Source organism: Lactuca virosa, chromosome 6, assembly GCF_052849685.1.
Source record: "Lactuca virosa cultivar CGN04683 chromosome 6, Lactuca_virosa_CGN04683_v6, whole genome shotgun sequence".
Taxonomy (NCBI): Eukaryota; Viridiplantae; Streptophyta; class Magnoliopsida; order Asterales; family Asteraceae; genus Lactuca; species Lactuca virosa.
In genome coordinates, this window is record NC_136431.1 from 188,026,467 (window position 1) to 188,043,460 (window position 16,994).

The 16,994-nt window shown below is 33.6% G+C and overlaps 1 protein-coding gene across 1 annotated transcript; it reads left to right on the forward strand.

Annotated features, from left to right (window-relative positions):
* The first annotated feature begins 10,413 nt into the window (after positions 1-10,413).
* Positions 10,414-16,033, forward strand: LOC145120174 (Galactosyltransferase family protein). Its single transcript, XM_079055984.1, has 11 exons — positions 10,414-10,932; positions 12,015-12,096; positions 12,186-12,235; positions 12,345-12,517; positions 12,614-12,677; positions 12,789-12,861; positions 12,944-13,064; positions 13,138-13,225; positions 13,316-13,441; positions 13,516-13,625; positions 15,600-16,033. Exons 1-11 carry the CDS (start codon positions 10,793-10,795, stop codon positions 15,746-15,748), a joined length of 1,176 nt encoding a protein of 391 aa, XP_078912110.1. The 5' UTR covers positions 10,414-10,792; the 3' UTR covers positions 15,749-16,033.
* The last annotated feature ends 961 nt before the right edge of the window (positions 16,034-16,994 follow it).

Consider the following 16,994-nt stretch of genomic DNA (forward strand, 5'->3'; position numbering starts at 1 on the left):
GAAGAAATGTATTTTATTTATATTAAAAACCTCGAGATGTCATCGTCAATACAATACATAAGCATAAACAAAAAATTACAGGCCTTACATTAGTACAGTAACCTATTGGCCTACATTCCATTATCCTGTCATCAGAATCATCTCAATACACACGTGCTTTCGTAGCATACATGTGATATAAGGAAACTGAGCGGGTCAAACTTGGGAGAGCCTGGTGAGCACATAGAGTTTCAACCCACGATAATTAAATTCTTTAATTATATTCTTTTCATCAAACAATTCAACCCGATTACCCATTCTCATTATCCTCACATTATGACCCTAGATACTAGTCTCAAGGGACCTACCCTAAGAATCATTGTAAGCAAATGCATGTCCATAAGGCAACCATGGTGGATGGAGTACATCTTTAGTGAACACATAGTTCAAAAACATCTACAGGTTGCGAGACTGCTAGCATTCCACTGGACTGTCTAGAATAGTCTATGGTCGCCATCTATACCCTGTTAGACGACTAGATCATCTATAAAATCAAGGCCTCTCATCTTATCATCATCTCATCTCATCAATTTCATGATTATCATCCCTTTTCTACCTAATATATTATAAGCATTATATATATATATACACACACACACACACGATCAAATAAAATCATGTTATAATATATCATTTAGCACAGATATCAGGAAGTACAGATAATAGGCACATTTAGCATAAAATCATCTACATACTTCATATTTATGTGTAAGTCAAAGTTACTATGTACTCACTTGTTAAAGTGATGTCTGGAAAGTTTGACATCGCTTCGATTCAGTACTTAGCTTTTTCCTTTGACGTGACCTGGTATCATTACCACTAAGTTTTAGTGTAATGTTTCTAATGATAGCCTAGACCTATCGATCATTCCAATAAACACTGATAGTTCTATCAAATTAGGATAAGCCATACAGGACAGTTAGGAGGCAGGACCATTTCGACGTGTAGCCTTTCTGAAAACCAACAAGCAAGTCAACATGACCATTATAATCACCTCTCCCGTAAGTAGACCAATTAGTATTATAACTTGGAATTACTGATAGTTCTTATTTATGGGTTCATAATAACGACTTATGACTATAAATGTAAGTTACAGTGAAAGAACTAGTGTGTAGTTTAACTTACAGAGGTTCCTCCATACCAAATTCTGGAAATAGCACTTGTAGGGCTCCTACTTGATGGCTACTACTTGGTTGAATACCTTAGGGTTTGCAGGGCTTCGTCGGAACACAAAAACTAAGGGAAAATCACCTAAAAGTAAGGAATATTTGACATAAAAGTGAGTAGGGGTGTGGGGAGTGAAGCATATATGGAATGGAGTATTTATAAGCAAGAAACACGAAGTGCGTTGCGCTTATATAGGGGCGCGCCGCGCCCTATGGGTGTGTTGGCTCATATCGGCTTATGTCACGTGTCGCTACATCAATCATCCACATGCACCTATTCTATAAGGTGCCACGTGTCAAAATCTCCTTGGTCCACGTTGGCATGTCTCGGAAGAAAGGGGTTGCCCTGACATGGCCACGTGGCACTCTCTCGTGGTACCACATCATCAGCACATGTGGCGCACTTCGCGCGGGCGATTTTCTGGATTTTCAAAATGGCATAACTTCTTCATACAAGCTTCGTTTTCGAAGTTCTATATATCACTGGAAATCTCTCGATGATATCTATAACTTTCCTTTAGACCCCAACAACTAATTCTCACTCTATCAAATATTTATATTTTTGGTAGGCTTAGGCTGTTAGAAATCGCTGCAGAAAGTATAACTCCTACATATGGACGTCATTCCCAATTTTCTCTATATCGACGGACTCCGATTATGAGATCTTTAATTCTCATGTAGATTATTTTGTCTAATAACCTACCGTTCTGAAATTCTATTTCTGTGTGCACACTACTGCGCAGAAACCTTGAAAAATCATAACTTCCTCTCACGAAGTCAGATTTGGACGTTCTATATATGTACGCTCTTGGTTTAACGACTACTACGACTTTTGTTTAGATGACTAAGGCTAAAAAGTTATTTATAAAATATTTACTTTCCTTGATACGCAAAGTCGTGTCGGTTTAATCGCGAATGAATGCATATCACTACGTCACTACTGACATATCACTAATGAATGCATAGTTATATGTAATCAAAGGTGAGATAGACAGTTAAACATGTGATCTCACTCTAGAGTCACAACTAAACAATGAACATGCAAGAAAGCCTAGATCAAGAGTTCTTAGGTTATCCTACATGACTACATACAACCCCTAGGGCACTCAACTAGACGATCAACGACACCTGGTACTCTAACTAGCATACCACTACTCATATATTCTAACATATAAGGATATTTCCACATTATACATAGTATAATGAGGAAACTCACCTGCAATGGATACCCAAGGAAGTACAACAACACCCCCACTTCCTTGCACTGCTCACCCTCGCGAACCAACTGACACCAATATAGATAAATCCTTAATCAATAACCCAAGTCCTTCAAGTTTGAACCAAATTCAAACTCTTTAAAAGTCAACGGTCAATGGTCAGCCAAGTCAATACTCACTACGATGTGGAGACCTCCTGGCCACGTCGTGGGAATACCAGGACGGAATAGTCGTGAAAAAGAGAACCACCATGTCGTGGCAAGCCCATTGCGACGTTGTGAGAACTGGCAGATTGTCATATTCTTCATTAAGTGCTTAATCCTTATAGATCTAAGCCTAAAACTTCAGATCTACTTCTTTTCAATGACTTAATGGATAAAGTTTCCAACTTTATCCATTAGGACTCCATTGTAAGGCTAAATCTATAACCCTAAGTCCATTAAGTCCTTAATGGGGACAAAACTTGTGCATGGGACCAAGAATCATTCAAACTAAGGCCTTTTCTCACTCAACAGAACTCGTGGACCATTAGAGAGCCATAACAAGCTCTAGAGTTCCTCAAACTCCAAGAGCATTCATGGAAAGAACCAAAACCACTAAAAATGACCACAAAATTGAATCAAGAAGAAGAGATGTCAAGGTGAGAACTTTATACCCCAAGTAGCTTAGAAAACTGAAAAGAATGATTGATCCAAACCAGCTCCTTGCTTCCTTGCTTCCTTATGAACTTCCTTCTTCTCAAGCTTCACCAAAATCCAAAGAATAAGCTTCAAATCAAGAGAACAAGCTTTCTAATCTTCATGGAGGGTAGCGTTTAGTTGGAAGCTAAAGAAGATGCCCTAATCCCAGAGATTAGGTATTTAAATATGGAAGAAACACTAAAAATCATGGCCTTGGGCTGCAGCCGCTGCCACGTTGTGGCCTTCTTCTTGCCACGTCGTGGAAGCCATCCGGATATGCGTTTCATGCATTGGCATGCCACGTCGTGGTGCTCCATTCACCGCGTCGTGGCACAAAGTTTTTCCCAAAAACCTTACATTTGATCATTCTAAGACCTCAACCGATCTATTCTAGAAAAAGGGGTGTTATAGTTTTACATTATTCATTGTCTTCAGAATATAAATCTTAAAGCCTAGTAATAATACAATATAAATGTTAGTTTAACTAAATAGTTAAATGTGATATAACACCAATTAAATTAATCTCGATGCCAAAAAAGTTTCACATGTTTCAGACCTATAAGGTTATGTGATGCACATGACCGATGTTGAGGTAGACATGATGATTGCCTACAAACACCACGCCCCTCATGTCGGGGTCCCTAATTTCATTTTACTCAGTGGAGCAGGCTAGAGAAAATCATTCATTCTCTCTCTCTCTCTCTCTCTCTCTCTCTTTCTCTTTCTCTCTCTCTCTCTATGGGGGTGTGATACAAAACCGAAACCGAATAACCAAATCGATCCAAATGATGTTTGGTTTGTTTGGTTGGGGTTATTTGGTTTTCGGTTAATTTGGTTTGGTTAACCGAATAAGGATACCTTATTCGACTTGGTTTTGGTATAGGGTTTATATATATATATATATATATATATATATATATATATATATATATATATATATATATATATATATATATATATATATATATATATATATATATATATATATATATAAATTTATAGATTAGTTATTAAAATAGATTTTCATAACTAATTATCTAATTATTAACTATTAAAAAATTATAATTATTTTATATTATTATATATATTAAAATAAAGCTCTTAGGAACAGTAAGGTTTTTAAGTTTTACCACATAGGTTTTTGATATTGGCAGATTTAGTCTCTATAATTTTGTAATGTACAGAAAATTTCCTTGTAAATTTTTTTTTTAATACAATACAATAACAGCCCATATGTTTAAGATTTTCGTGTATTGGTTGGTTTGACCCTGTGTAGAAACTAAATTACAAAATTGTCCTTATAATTTATAGAAAAGGTCCTTATGCAATTGCTTTTATAGAAACATTCCATGTGTTTAAAAAAAATTACAAAATATTCCCTACCAAACAAAAAATTTACAAATTATGCCTCCCACAACGCCCCTCAATATATTGCCATGTTTTTTCCCTAAAAGTTTTTTGTTTCACGCTTTCGCCATATGACTTTTATATATTTGCAAATTTGCTCCATACATTTTCGTCGTTATGCAAGTTTAGTCCCCCGTGAAGGGGGGTAGTGACCTACTAGTTTTATATTAAAAAATAACAACCAATTAGTCAAATGCCAATTTATCTTCGGTTATTTCTTTCATCTTCATATACAACTAAAGCTGTATTAGCTTATATCTACAATTTGTGTGTCTGCATCGACTGTTAAAAAAAGACACCTTCTATGGTAATCTCATTGTCGCTACCACCATCTTGCCAATGCAACCACCACTACATCTCTCTTACTTTTTCGTTCCCCACCACTCATCTCATTTTTATTTTGGGTCTCTCACTCTCTCTCCCCCCTAACGTCAATGACCCCGACCAGAATCTTATCATCGAATTCGCTCATCTCTCATATCTCTTCTATCCTTATTTCTTTTTTTTTTTTTATATTTTTTATCGTTGACATAGTTGAACTGTAGAGAAAAGAAAAACCCTAACACTATGTTCCAGATGGGTCCTTGTTGTTTTTTATATTCTTTGTTTATTTTTTCAAGATTTAAAGGTTGAAAAGAAGTTCAAAAAAGTTCCTAAGTTAGGTTAAAGAAGATGAGATTGTTGCAGGTTCTTGGTTTGAAGATTATCGTGGATTTTATTGATTTTTTTCAAGGTTAATCTAATTTTTGAAAAGTTCTAAAGAGTTTTTTTTAGGTTAGGTTGAACACGATGAGGTTGTTGCAAGTTATGGGTTTGACAATCCCTATGTATTTTGTTGATTTTGTTCATATTAAGCTACCAGGCGTACCGACGTTATAGCCGAGCATGATGCACGTGAACACCACTCTGGTGTTGTTGGCCATGGTTTGTTTCATGCTGCTTGACGCCTAATTCTTTCTATATATCTCTCTTTTCTTATCATCTCCATCTCTTTCTTCTCACCCTCCCTCACACTCTCTCTAACTCTTTCTTCTTATCTCTATCCCTCTCTCTTAAATGTAAAACACATTGTAAAAGTATAGAAATGTGAAGTGGAGTAGTGGTCATTTCCTAAGTGTGTGGTAGGGAAATGATAGTTACGTGTGTAACGCCCGCAAATCCGGGATAGTCAATTTAGAGACAATGAGCATCAAAAATGAGTTTTTCATGGAAAACTATTTAGAATGAAAAATCTTAACCAAGTGGTAGTATATGTTACAAGGGTTCCGTACATATAAAGAACGCCGAAATCCGAGTTATAACGAAGAAGTTATGGCCCGTCGAACTTTTACGGCAAAACCGGCACGACACTGGGAGACATAAATAGTGAAATTACGATGGAGGACTTTTTAGCCTTATTGATCTAAACAAAAGTTGTAATATACGTTAAACCGAGAACATACAAAAAAAAGAACGCCCAAATCTGACTTCGTATGAGGAAGTTATGAATTTTCCAAGATTTGGCTTAGCAGTGCACGACCCGAAACTCGAATTTTATTTCAAGCGGTTTTTGGCTTACGCGACCTAAATGAGAGTTGAAGATCTCATTAATAGGAGCTCAACGATAAAAAGACAGACGAAAACGGAGTCTGTATGAAGAAGTTACGAATTTTACGCGGACATTTAACAGTGTAATATTCTCATACTATTAAATTTAAAATCCGTTGAGAATTAGCCGATGGAGTCAAAAGAAAAGTTGTAGATCTTGTCTTTACCTACGCGTGGATATAAACAACGTCAAAAACGGAGTTCGTATGCGGAAGTTATGAATTTTTAAAGATTGGTTGTTTTACCTGCGTCTGGCGCCACGTGTCAGCACCAGACTTCGCCTTGGAGCCTACGCAAGGCTCACGACGTGAGCACCCTTTCTCACGACATGAATCGGCCCAGACAGCCTATAAATAGAGGCGTAAATCACCCCCAAAACTCACACCTTTCATACTCTTTCTCTCTCATTACCCTCAAACCCTCTTCCCCCTTCCTTAGCACCTCCTAGGTGTTAGAGGGGAGTCCCGGAGCGCCGGAAGGCTCCGAGAAGAAGAGCTTTCGGCTCGGAAGTTCTGCCCCTGCAGAGCCCGACTCCTAGCCAAACCCCTGGTAAGTGAGATATGCTTACCCTACCTTAAGTATAGCTTATGTTTAAATATAGTAATGTTATTAGGACCTTATAATAAATATATGAGCTATTATTATGAGTTATATAAGAGTGTTACTTAACGCTTATATAATAGTAATAATAGCTAGACTATTAATTAGTCGCAGTTAACGTTAGACTAAACCCTAGTGGTATTGATACTAGGTTTTGTCAAGGGAAAATTGTTTGAGATAACGGAGTGATGTCCGAGTACCGAGTCACCAGCTTACCAGGTGAGTGCATAGTTACTTTCATCTTACACATAAATATGAAGTATTTTATATAAACTACGTGCTATGTGTGCATATTATCCGTATACTTGCTATCTATGCTGGATGAACGATTTTATACAAGTTTTATATGATTCAAACTGTATATGTATTTATATCTACATAATATGTTGGGTAAAACATGGGTAGATGAGATATGAGTCGGATGATGAGGTGAGAGGTGAAATAGACCATGAGGTGAGGGTGAGAGGTGGACGATGTGAGAAGCCTTTTACCCAAATGTTGGCCCCGTCATCTAGCAGAGTATGGATGACAACCACGGACTATTCTAGACAGTCCAGTGGAACACTAGCAGGCTCGCAACCTGTAGGTGTTGTGAACGATGTGTTCACCCGGTGTACTCTAAACCCTGGCGACCATGCAGACTTGGTGCCTAAACCTTGGCGATCATGCAGACTTGGTGCCTAAACCTTGGCGATCATGCAGACTTAGTGCCTAAACCTTGGCGATCATGCAGACTTGGTGCCTAAACCCTGGTGACTATGCAGACTTAGTGCCTAAACCCTAGCGACTATGCGGACTTAATGTCTGTTGTATAAATCCTGGCGACTATGCAGACTTAGTGCCTAAACCCCGGTGACGATGGATTTCGTGCCGATTCCTTAGGATGATCCTTAGGAATGAATGAACGAGGAATAGTTGATTCTTAGGGTAGATCCTTAAGAGTAAAGAAGATAATGGGGATGGGTAATTGGGTTGATTGTTTGATGTTTAAACATAATAATTATATTATTGTGGGTTGAAAACCCTATGTACTCACCAGGTTTCCCAACCCGACCCACTCAGTTTATTTGAATCACAGGTGTCGATATGAAGTTACATTACACTGAGAGATTAAGGAGATATAAATCACTAGTGATAATGAATGTAAGTTCTGTTTATACTTATGTTTCTGTATTGACGATGACATCCCAACGTTTTGAAAATGAATAAAATACATTTCTTCAGAAATGCTTTGATAACGCATTTATCATGTTTTTCTAGGAACAAATTCCGCAACATTTTCATTAAACGAAGTACTCTGATTTTTATAAAGCATAAACAAAAATCGGTCTTTTCTGGCCGTGAAAATGGGGATGTCACAACGTGGCGATTAGGTTGCATCACTTTTGGAGGGGTTAAGTGGTGACCACTCCTGATAGCCTTATGGTTATCTTTCGTGTGCTAAAAGATTGTTTCTTCATGATTTATGGAGATACTTGACAATAAATTGCGGGTTTTAATGTCGAAGGGTTCAATGTATGGGGATTTCATTAACGCTTATGGTATAGGTATTTCTATTTACGGTTTATCTTGTTAAATCAAATAAATCTCAGTGTGTTTTTAGAGTTTGATCAATCTCTCATTTTGTTTGTAAATCAAAGGAACATTTGTATCTATAAACCCATAAATTGAAAAAAAAACAATAAAAAAGATTTTCTATTTTGCAAATCTATTTCAAGGTTTGTGTTAAACTTCTTTCTAGAGAGAGAGAGTGTGTGCGAGAGAGAGAGATAGAGAGTATGTAGGGTGGGGGGGGGGTTGTGCATAATATTTATTTAATAATTATTAAAATATCAAAACATAACCAACACCCTGGTGGCTCACTCGGTAACACTTGGGCACCCTGGGAGGTCTCAAGTTCAAACCTTTTGAGTTTCAGTCAAATGTTGGCTAGAAGAAGGGTGCTCGACTTAGTTCCGAAAGAGGCTGCTTAGTATCATCGCCAAAGGTAAACTCTCTCCCCCCAAAACTCACAATATCGGAGAGTTAATAGTAAACGCTAGAGAACCATTTAAATTATCAAAACAATGTTGAAAAATGTAAAAAAAAAAGAACTTTAAAAAGTATAATATTATTTTAAGTTTATTAAGGATCAAATCCACAAAATGTTTTATGTTTTGGACCAATAATGCAAAGTTGAAAACTTTCTAAACTTTATCCATGGTTTTCAACAAACAACATGGACCAATTTTATAGTTTACTCAAAAATATATAAGTATATTTGTGAAATATGTATTCTTACAACAAATATGATGTATATGTTGAAATTGCTTACTAAGAAATCGCTTAGACTGATAGGTGTGACGCTACCGCACCATACGGTAGATGTGATATGACAGTTTGGTATGAGGGGAACACCACACCCTCTAGTTGATGGGTAGTGTGGTAAGGGCACCGCACGAGGAGATTATACAACAATTTTTTTTTCTTCCTTTTTAATTATTATATATATATATATATATATATATATATATATATATATATATATATACCAAATTATAAAAAATATATCTAAATTTATGATTTTTAATTCCTTATAAATAAAGTATGATATTGATATATTATTTATACATATTTGAATATTAATAAAATGAGGGGATGAGAGGTAGTGAGAAGTGACCACTCCAATAAGTTTTGTGGGATGAGAGAAAAATGATATGACGCTGAAATAACAGACCAAAAGTGTAATAATATGTAGCACACCACTCACCCATCTTAATAACAAACTCTGCCTATCTATGTAATATATATTTCTTTTCTACAAATATGTCAGTGCACAATTTGGTTTCTTGTGCTAGTGTTTTTTAAAATTTGAACTTTCTTTAATTTCTCTTTTGAATCTATACTTGATAAAAGTTGTATTCTAATTGACAATATATGTTTGAAAATTCATTAAGAATAAATAGATTTAAGGAATGAAAGCCGATTGTAGATACAAATAATGGATAAAATTAGTAGCAATAAAAATTTTGTTGTAAAAAAAAATTCAAATTAAAATGTGCATTGCATCTTGTACTTAATTAGACTAACCTTATCATAATGTTATTATAGTTGTGTATTATTCACCGAAAGAGTACCTATTGTTAATTATTGGATGAAAGCCCATTGTAGATACAAAGAATGCATAAAATTAGTATCAATAAACATTTTGTTGTAAAAAAATAATTCAAATTAAAATGTGCATTGCATCTTGTACTTATTAGACTAACCTTGTCATAATGTCATTATAGTTATTGTGTATTATTCACCGAAAGAGTACATATTGTTAATTATTGGATGACTAATCATTAACCATAATTGAAAATATACGACTATTTATATATCTTGTTATATTCTTTGTAAAAGCATCATAAAAAACATGTAAAAATAGTATACTTACAAATTTAATATAATTTATTGTTTAGCCAAAATAAATACTATTAAACGATGTATAAAAGAAACTTTAAAAGGACGCAAAAATGACTATTTTGATAAAATAATCCATTCAAAAAGGATAACTCGAATTGGGAAAGAAAAAGATAATTGAATAGTCATTATCCCAAAAATCATATACAGAAACACGAAATCTTCTGTCATACGTTTGTACGCTTGTGCGAGCATCATTGGGATTCAAAATATATATTTTATATATAAATTAATGACGATTTTTCAAATTAAAGATCTTGAGCCAAACATGCTACCCACTCCGAGTTAAATTATAAAACCCATTTCAGAATCGAATTATTGCATTAAGATTCGAGGTGTAAAACATTAAATCTGATTGCAGTTTAGCCGCATTTGTCCATTGATGTCTGTATATTGTACCCTTTTCAAACAAACACCTTTCCTCTTCCTTCATTCTCTCCTTCAATCTTGCTGCCTTTTCTCCTCGATGTCTCCTCCCATGGCGTTTCATGTTCTTGCTGCTCTTTAAAACCCGATTAAAAGAAAACCGATACAAAAACAAAAACAAAAACAAAATCAAAATCAAAATCAAAATCAAAAACAAAAACACCTATCTTTTTGATTTTATCTTTACTATTAGCATAAAGAAGAAAAAAGCTCTCTTTTTTCCGAGATGGGGTTTAAGTATGGGGCCAAACAAACCCATAGCTACAAGCTCGGGTCCAGCTCCGGCGGCGTCTCCGGCGTCTCCGCCAGATGGGTTGCAGTGTTCTGCATTGTTAGTTTTTGTTTCGGTGTCATCTTCATTAACAGGTATGTAAAATACACTCTTGTGTTCTTAATTACAATATGGTGTTCAAGTTTGAAGTTTCCTTAGATTCTTTAAGTTTGTTTGTATTCGTATTTCGAAATTTGGATGAATGTTGTGTGCGTTTGTTATAATTTTTATTTTAATTTCTTTTATTTGAACTGGACCCAGATGGGGAATGGCGATGGTTTGTTTGTTGTTGATCGAATGTTTCATCTATTTTATTGGTTCGATGTCACTTTCTTGGAAGCTTATTTTATGAAAATGAATCGAATAGAATTATGAATTTTGCGATTTGGTGTTGGTTAAACTGCTTCACTTAGATTTGGGTTCTTCTTAAACCTTAAATCAATAAGCATATTCCGAATTGTAAATGCAGTTTCTTTTAAACATGTGGTGAAAAAGGTTTACATTAAACATAAATAAAGGAAAGTAGGAAACAAAGGGCATAAAGATGGTGGATTCATAGATTAGAACATGTCCAAAATGTCATAAGACTTCAGAAAAATAAAAGATTAGCTTTTTCTTTTTCCCTTTGGCTTAATTGTTTTCTAAAGTTACATTACATACAAAGATAAAAACTCCATGAAACCCGTAGAGCACATAAAAACCAATTATAGGCATTGAAAAATTGAGCTTATTTACTCTTAGAGCTTATTGTACTAGCTGAAAAGTTAGCTGATAGCTGATAAAAATGGCGTTTGGTAAAAAACTAGCTGGAATATATAAAATGTCATAAAATGGCATTTAGAAGAATATGATTTCTATAATTAATTAAGGGTATATTTGGAAAAAAAAAAAAAAACTCCTGAAAAGCTAGTTAAACTACTTTTTGACTTGACAAACATGACAACTTAAAAAAGCTCGAAAAATAAGCTAGCTTATCAACTAGCTGTGAGAATTGGTGTGTTCAAATTGGATAAGCTCTTGTTTTAATCATTCTTGAAAACAAAAGAAAACTCATGTAAATGCCTAAACTTTTGTCCATATACAAGAAACTTTTAACTCCATTAATGAAAATAATCAAATATGCATAGCTCAATTGTTTACAAGTGTCATAATTATGTTTTTCATTTTATTATTGTAGGTTTGGAATAAGTTCCATTCGTATCAAAGTAGATGAGAAACAAAAACAACAAGTGGATCATGTTATTGAGTGCGAAAATGAGGCATGTAATCGATATATTTTCTATTATAACATTGTACTTTTGCCTCATTTACACCTCTAACTCTACAATATTTTAATTTTTTTTTACAGGATTCTAAAGATATTCTCTCTCAAGTTTCACATACACATGATGTCATCATGTAACTTTCTTCTTTCACTTATTTACATTATATCAAGAAACTACAAATCATCAAATGTCTAAATTACACAAAACAATCTCATAATTTCTAAAACAATAAAAACTTTCAGGACATTAGATAAAACAATCTCTTCACTAGAAACAGAGCTTGCGTCAGCAAGATCTGCAAAGAGACCTGAATCATCAAATCAACACCAAAAGTATTTCTTTGTGATGGGGATCATGACAGCATTTAGCAGCAGAAGGAGAAGAGAATCCATTAGAGAAACATGGATGCCTCAAGGTTTTAATTTCAATTTCTTTTTTGATCCTTTTCGAATTGTTGTGTTTATTTACTTTTGCGTTCTTCATGTAAAACTTGTTGTTTTTATCGATTCAGGAAAGGATTTACTTCGATTGGAGAAAGAAAAGGGAATTATCATACGATTTGTCATAGGACACAGGTGGGTATTAATTATTAGTAATTAATTTGGTAGATTTTTTAAACAATATAGTAAACAAATAAAAAAAATACGTTGTTTGTAACCCTAATTTTAATATTGTTTGTGCTTTAGTGCAACATCGGGAGGGCTTTTGGATGACGCCATTGATATCGAAGACAAACAACATCAAGATTTTCTACGCCTGGTATCTATTCTTCCATTTATTTATCAAATTACAAAAATACCCTTTAAGACATTTTTCCTAATTAACCATTTTGAACGTGAAGAACCACGTGGAGGGATACCATGAGTTGTCTTCTAAAACTCAAATTTATTTCTCAACTGCTGCTGCAAAGTGGGATGCTGATTTCTACATCAAAGTCGATGATGATGTTCATATCAATCTTGGTTAGCCAAACTTATAATCTATTTAACAAATCTTTAAAATAGGTTAGGAGGGTAATTTGGTCATTTTCTCCAGGTATGATTGGGTCCACCTTGCTTCGTCATCGTTCAAAACCTCGTGTTTATATTGGTTGTATGAAATCGGGTCCTGTCCTTGCACAAAAGTAAGATTTATAATTTAATTATGTGGATATAAATATTTTTTACTTTGAAAAAAGACCATTTTACCCTTGTTTTATATTTGTTAAATACAGAGGGGTGAAATACCATGAACCGGAATACTGGAAATTTGGAGAAGATGGAAACAAGTATTTTAGGCATGCAACGGGACAAATATATGCGATTTCCAAAGATTTGGCAACTTTTATTTCAGTCAACCGGTTAGCACTTTTGGTCAACTTTAATATTATTATTAATTTTTTTTTGTCTAAATCTAATTCTCAACTTTTTTTAGAAACATACTTCACAAGTATGCAAATGAAGATGTTTCATTAGGGTCTTGGTTTATCGGTCTTGATGTTGAACATGTTGATGATCGAAGCCTTTGTTGCCAAACACCCCCGGGTAAAAAAATTCCCACCACTTCATATATAATGTTTTCCTTCACATGTCACAAAGAATATTGTAGATATAAAAAAGATAAGATTTTTGAAATTTTTAGATAGATTTAAGAGTTCAAAGGGAGAATGTTGTTGAAGTATATGTTAACCCTTATGGTCGTAAAAGTAGTAAAAGTATTTAAGTTTTGTTGAATTATTACGAATGAGAAACAAAAACACACTAGCTATTTATACAAGCTATAATTACCTCTTTCTCTTTGACTTTAACTTAACTTCATAAGCACATTTTAGTCTATGAACCAGCTTATAAGCTAACTTTTTGATAAGATATTTTGAGATAGTTTTTAATAAGCTTATGGGGCTTTTTCAAAAATATTTCAAATATGCCCTTAATTATATCTATTTTTATTTTCGAACAACAAAAATTTAGTTCCAAAACCTCGTAGCCCCTTTAGTATGTTTTTTTTTTTTTTTTTTTTGCTTTTAGTTATATATCTAAAAATGTCTATTTATGTCATTTTACATTTGCAATCTAGCTTATAAGCTAATTTTTACCAAACACTATTAATTCATAAGCTAGGTTATTAGCTACCAGCTACCTTTTCAGCTAGTCTGCCAAACATGGCCTTAAAGCTAGAAACAAAGGTGTTTGTTTTTTTAGTTAAAACGTCTGTAGTCTGCGGACCACATCTTCAACCTTCTGCAGTTGAAGAAGAGGTGGACCAAATGTCTACAAACTGCAATAAGAAGTCTGTTTTTTAACGTCTGCAGGCTGCTGAAATAAACTGAAATTATCCATACAATAGTTAAAAATAATTCTAAATCAAAAATTTATTTAGTTTTAATCATATGCAAATCGAATATAAAGATCATTGTGATGATATGATTTTTAAACATGTTTATATAAAATAATTAAACATAATAATTGCTAAATAACAATGAATAAAATTGTTAATTTAGCGAACAAAATGTTTATTTTGTTAAATTTTCCAAAACAATGGTTATTTCTTTAGTTAGCTTCAATAGATTTGGTAATTTTAGTAATTATCTTTATAATTTATTAATATTGTGCAACACAAAACAATATTTATATGTAATTTACCAAACGGTTTTGAAATTATGTAAAGTATACATGAATTGTTATTAAAATAATAAACACGTTGAAAAAAATTTAAACAAATCTATGTTGAATAATACAACTTAAAGTAAGGTGGGAAGTGATTTGAAGAGGATGGTCTAGTGCTGCGCAACACACCCGCAACAGTTTTTAAGTCAGAAGTCTTTTAAAAAACAAACAGCTGCGAAAGGTCAAGTGTTTTGCGCGACGCAGCAGATTGCCAGAAGTTGTCAGAAGTGTTTTTTTTTTTTTTTTTTTTTAAATCATACATCCCCTAAGAGACCTTACTAACTTTGCTAAACATGAGGATTAACTTAGAGGGGGAGAAACCGTGTCGTTCCTTTTCAAGCCCATGCCACTCACATTGTTTCTTTGAATAGACGTTAAGAACAGTAACTTAACATTTGATAAATGTTAGATTAGATAGGATAATATGTTGTAAAAATCAAGTGTCACTCTTGAGTGAAATGAAGATCATCCTTATAATGAAAAGTCCATGTTTGTAACGAAAGACGTTGTACACGTGCTAAATGTTGTAATCTTGAAACAATTTCCAACTTTCCACTAATTTATGTCCAAATAATTTACATTTTTCTCATTAGGTCACAAATGAACATTACGGGTATATTTCTTGATTTCTATTTTTGGTAAAAAACTACTTTCTTTATTAGGGACTCAAAACCCTACAACTACAAGGTCATTTAAAATATGGGATCAAAGCATTGAACATTATTAAAATAAGTAAATTATTTTTAAATCTTTATATGCTTCCATTTTATTATTGTTTTAGTAAAATAGTTTGTTAAGTAATCTTTGAATTGAATGTTTGATAACTTTTTATTTTTTATTTTGATCAAATAGATTGCGAGTGGAAAACACAAGCAGGAAACATGTGTGCAGCTTCATTCGATTGGAGTTGCAGTGGGATATGCAAATCAGTTGAAAGAATGAAAGATGTACACAAGGTGTGTGGGGAAGGTGATGACGCCATCTGGCACACCAGTTTCTGATGACGAAATTGCCCTTTTTGATTAAAAAAAAAGTAACAATTTTGCACATATGAAGTCTGGTTTGGAAAAGGGTAGGGTAGTAAATTAGTAATTAGTTCATCATGATCATGGATCGTATGCTAATGTTTTGATATACATCATGCGCTTGTAAATCTGTGAATGGAAAGTGGGATTACTTTTGAGAATGATTTCAAGAGCATAAATCTCCGTTTTTCATCGATCTTTCTTTATATGAAAGTGGGATTACTTTCTTGTTTGGATAAAAGATGATTAATTTTGTGGGTATTCGTCACTTTTCAGTTCTTGAAATCGATGATCACATGGTGGAAAGTTATGAACGCATGTGGGGTCCATGAGAGTATGAATCTTTTAGGGTCTTTTGATTGCTGTGAATTTGGATTTTAAACGTAAAAAACGTGCCTAATAAAGGGTTGGCAGGCCGGTGACTGATGTGTCTAATTGCTAACTGGTTCGTTTTTTTGTGGCTTGTATTCCATTGAAAACCGTTTCTTGAATCTAAAGCAGTTTTTTCAAGATTTGTTTCATGCCAAGAAGTGAAAAGTAAACGTTTATAATGAGATGATTGAGTGATAGCTAAAGAAGTGATTTCATACTAAAAAGATTTGTATGATATTGATGGTGGACGGTGTAAATAGGGTTAATGTAATAAAATGATTATCAATGATACATAGTTTGTGTTTTAGGTTGTATATCATTTAATTGTATTTAATGTCACTAATTTTTTTTGGTAGATTTCAACTTGGTAGACTGGTGTTGAATCGTACGAGACGTCCACTTTGACATTCAATATAACATAATTTTTCTATTAAGGTCTCACATTATGTCCATTGTGACATCTGATAATTACCCAATTGAAATAGACTTTGATAATGTAATGAGAACTGAAAAAAGTTTCATGACTTATTGGATACAATTGAAATATAAATGACTTAAATAGCAAATTATATACATTAACCTAAGTAAATATAATATTTACACACGGTTGGAAAGAAAATTATATAAATAAGGTCATAACATAGTAGTATATGATGACCTATATGTATTTATATATGGTTCTTTTTTAGAAAGAAATGAAAAGGTCCATTAACTTTTCTATCTATATCAAGTCATTGTACTTTTAAAAAGTGTAGGCAGCCAATTTGATAAAAAAAAAAAAACAATGGATATTGATATAGAAATTAGAGGTGACAAAAACTACGACACGAAATAAACGGGTTTGGATAAG

What these genes read in the sequence shown, in the direction of transcription:
- LOC145120174 (XM_079055984.1), top strand. Translation starts at nt 10,793, where the DNA reads ATGGGGTTTAAGTATGGGGCCAAACAAACCCATAGCTACAAGCTCGGG. An exon ending in TTATTGAGTGCGAAAATGAG is followed by an intron (nt 12,097 to 12,185) that starts GCATGTAATCGA and finishes TTTTTTTTACAG; the next exon opens with GATTCTAAAGATATTCTCTC. An exon ending in AGAAACATGGATGCCTCAAG is followed by an intron (nt 12,518 to 12,613) that starts GTTTTAATTTCA and finishes TTATCGATTCAG; the next exon opens with GAAAGGATTTACTTCGATTG.